Source organism: Primulina eburnea, chromosome 13, assembly GCF_022965805.1.
Source record: "Primulina eburnea isolate SZY01 chromosome 13, ASM2296580v1, whole genome shotgun sequence".
Taxonomy (NCBI): domain Eukaryota; kingdom Viridiplantae; phylum Streptophyta; class Magnoliopsida; order Lamiales; family Gesneriaceae; genus Primulina; species Primulina eburnea.
Window position 1 is genome coordinate 22331696 of NC_133113.1, and position 2859 is coordinate 22334554.

Here is a 2859-nt window from a genome sequence, read left to right on the forward strand (position 1 = left end):
ACCTGATCATTCTCCTGGAGCCGGTAAATGAGTCAAAGCACAGCCCTAGCATATGGAGCCTCAGTGTTGTCCCGTATAGTAAGGACGAATGGTGTACAATCACAACCAGTGACTTATTCTCTCGATGAATGATAAACATTTGGAAAGTTCGTAGGGAGGATTGTTCGGTATAATCATCATATGACTACTCATCTGTATGTTTGAACATCTCTATGTCCTTACCAAGAAACGCAGTACACAACATCACAGATGCTAGTCTCGAGCTCAAGCGACATTTATCCATGTTTTAGGCAGCTGAATCGACTAGGAACAAATTTAGATCATACAGTGTTTACAAACGAGTTCAATATTGAATTACGATTCATTTGTATTAAAGTATAATTAAGGTCTATATCTATGTTGATCACATAGATATACAGATAAAGAATTAACATACCAAGAAATAATGAATTATATTAAAATAAAAATTGTTCATTACAAATGAGTCAATAAAATCTTAGCCAACAATTGGCTTGCAGGACATCTACTCTAAATCAGAGATCCAACGGCTCCAAGTGATTTAGAGTCGTAGGATCCACATGATAACATATAGGTCCCACGACCCTAAATCAATTAGGATCGTTGATTCTGTACCTCAGCATCGATCGAACTTCCCAGCTAATAATATATTCACGTCCATTGATTAAATACCTTTGGAATTGAGTTTGGCCATATCAAACTTAAGTATTTTTCAAATTTGTAATTTTTGTTAAAGAAATTGTCGTCTCAAAATAAATCAAATAATCCCTTATCAAAATAGCCATGTCATCTCATGAACAAGTATTCTATTATAAATAACCTATACTCTTCACCAAAAAAAATATTTTATTAACATTACCTCTAAGAAAAGAAAGAATAACCCATGTATCATAATGTGACACATTATGATTAAATTCACTTATAACAATCTAATAAACAAGCAAAATCTCTTTAAAAAAAACGTCATTTAGTCCATATGGAAAAGCATCCACTTCAAATCCTAGTACTAGGAATGCTTGGATGGTTGATGCCCCTTGGATTGGTTGAGCCTCCGACTTCGGTATCGATGTCGGCAGGAAGATTCATGTCCATGGTGCGGGTGGTGCCAGTAGGGACTTCTGAGTCGGGATTATTAATTCCTAGAGTATTCTTGACCGCGCCAGCTGCCCCTTGCGCAACGTTGGCCGCTCCTATTGCCGCACCCATGGCAAGGTTCACTGCACCTTGTGCTGCACCCTTTCCTATTTCTGCTGCTCCTTGTGCCATGTTCTTCACTTGTGTTCCAGTCTTCCATATTCATATACATTACAAGGCATAATTTTTAGCAACATTATATATATCTATACTACATGTTAAAAAAGAGTTTCTTAGGGGGTTTTTAAGTATTTTTTTGTCCATCAATTTTACTATGTTATCTTTACTAACAAACATGTATAACTCACACGCATCGCATGTACTATATATATTGAATGAATTTTAAAACCGTTTACCTCTTGAAGAAAGTTGGGTTGGCCTTGGTTTTGCAGATTCGATGGTTGGTTGATTAAGTCATCTCTCCTCAACTACAACATCCAAATAAGTCGAATGATTTAAAAGTTTAAGCTCTTTTAAAAATCAAAATTCTCAAACATATAATAAAACGATAGCTGAATATATGAAGATAAAGACAGGAACACCTGGGGCTGGCCTGCAGCCTGTCCAGTATAGCTCGTGTTGGTGGGACGATGCTGGTTTGCCATTTTGTGGGAGAATTGGGAAAATGAAATCAAGAAATGAATATTTTTACATAAAACAATTGTAAAATGGATTTATAGATTTCTTGGAAAGCGGTTATTTGTTATGGTCTCTTCCTAAGTACGTGCATCAATTAACACATGGACTGACAATTGTGGAGTCTTTAGCTAAGAATGTTTCAACCCCCTCTTTTTCAGCATACTCTATCCTTATTATTACTAATGGTCGGACACAGGTGTTGAGTTGTTTGTAAAATAATATATAGATATTAACATGCGATGAATATTTGTTTTAATACTTAGTTTTATTACATTATTTTACAAAATCAATATGTTAGGATCGATTGAGTGTTTAGAAGAAGTTGAATAAACACTCTCAATTTTTTCTCTCTCCGGCTTCTGAAAGTGTACTTCAGAATTTTTTGAGGAGTGTCAACTGGTACCAGGATTGATGTCAAGATCTATATAAGTCCAGGAGGTCTTGGGTTCTAATCCTGGGGAAGGCAAAAACTCCAGTGCCTTGGGCTGGAGAAGTTCTATGAGTAATGGGTAATGGGATAACCGTGTTGCATCAGTCCAACCGGGAACAGCCCATGTGCATTACAAAAAAAGGCGCCTTTTTTTGTAATGCACATGGGCTGTTCCCGATTGGGCTTGAGTCCCCTCACGGTTATCCCATTACCCATTACTCATAGAACTTCTCCAGCCCAGACACTGGAGTTTTTGCCTCCCCAGGATTAGAACCCAAGACCTCCTGGACTTATATAGATCTTGGCAGCAATCCTGGTACCAGTTGATCTACGAAATTGGTCTCGTTCTTTTGAGGAAGTGTAGAAGAATACTAAAATGCGGAAACAATCCATAACAGTAGATGAAACTAAAAGCAGTGGAAGGTAATATAACACAAGACTTGTTTTTAGAAGTTCGAAAGATAAAATCATTCTACGTTTCCCCTTCAATAGTTTCCAGAAGATATCATTAGAAAACTTTGATAAGTACACATTTGTACAAACCCACTTTAGTAGGACTTAAAATTTCTTACTCAAACTCCTAGTATTACAACTAAACACTTTATGAAATTTGATTCTAGAAAAGACTATTTCCTCAT

The 2859-nt window shown here is 36.5% G+C and overlaps 1 protein-coding gene across 1 annotated transcript; it reads right to left on the reverse strand.

Annotated features, from left to right (window-relative positions):
• Positions 1-853: 853 nt before the first annotated feature.
• On the reverse strand, positions 854-1817 carry LOC140810160 (uncharacterized). The gene is made up of 3 exons (XM_073168005.1): positions 1695-1817; positions 1509-1580; positions 854-1305 (listed from the first exon to the last, which is right to left on the reverse strand). Exons 1-3 carry the CDS (start codon positions 1755-1757, stop codon positions 1012-1014), a joined length of 429 nt encoding a protein of 142 aa, XP_073024106.1. The 5' UTR covers positions 1758-1817; the 3' UTR covers positions 854-1011.
• Between the last annotated feature and the right edge of the window lie 1042 nt (positions 1818-2859).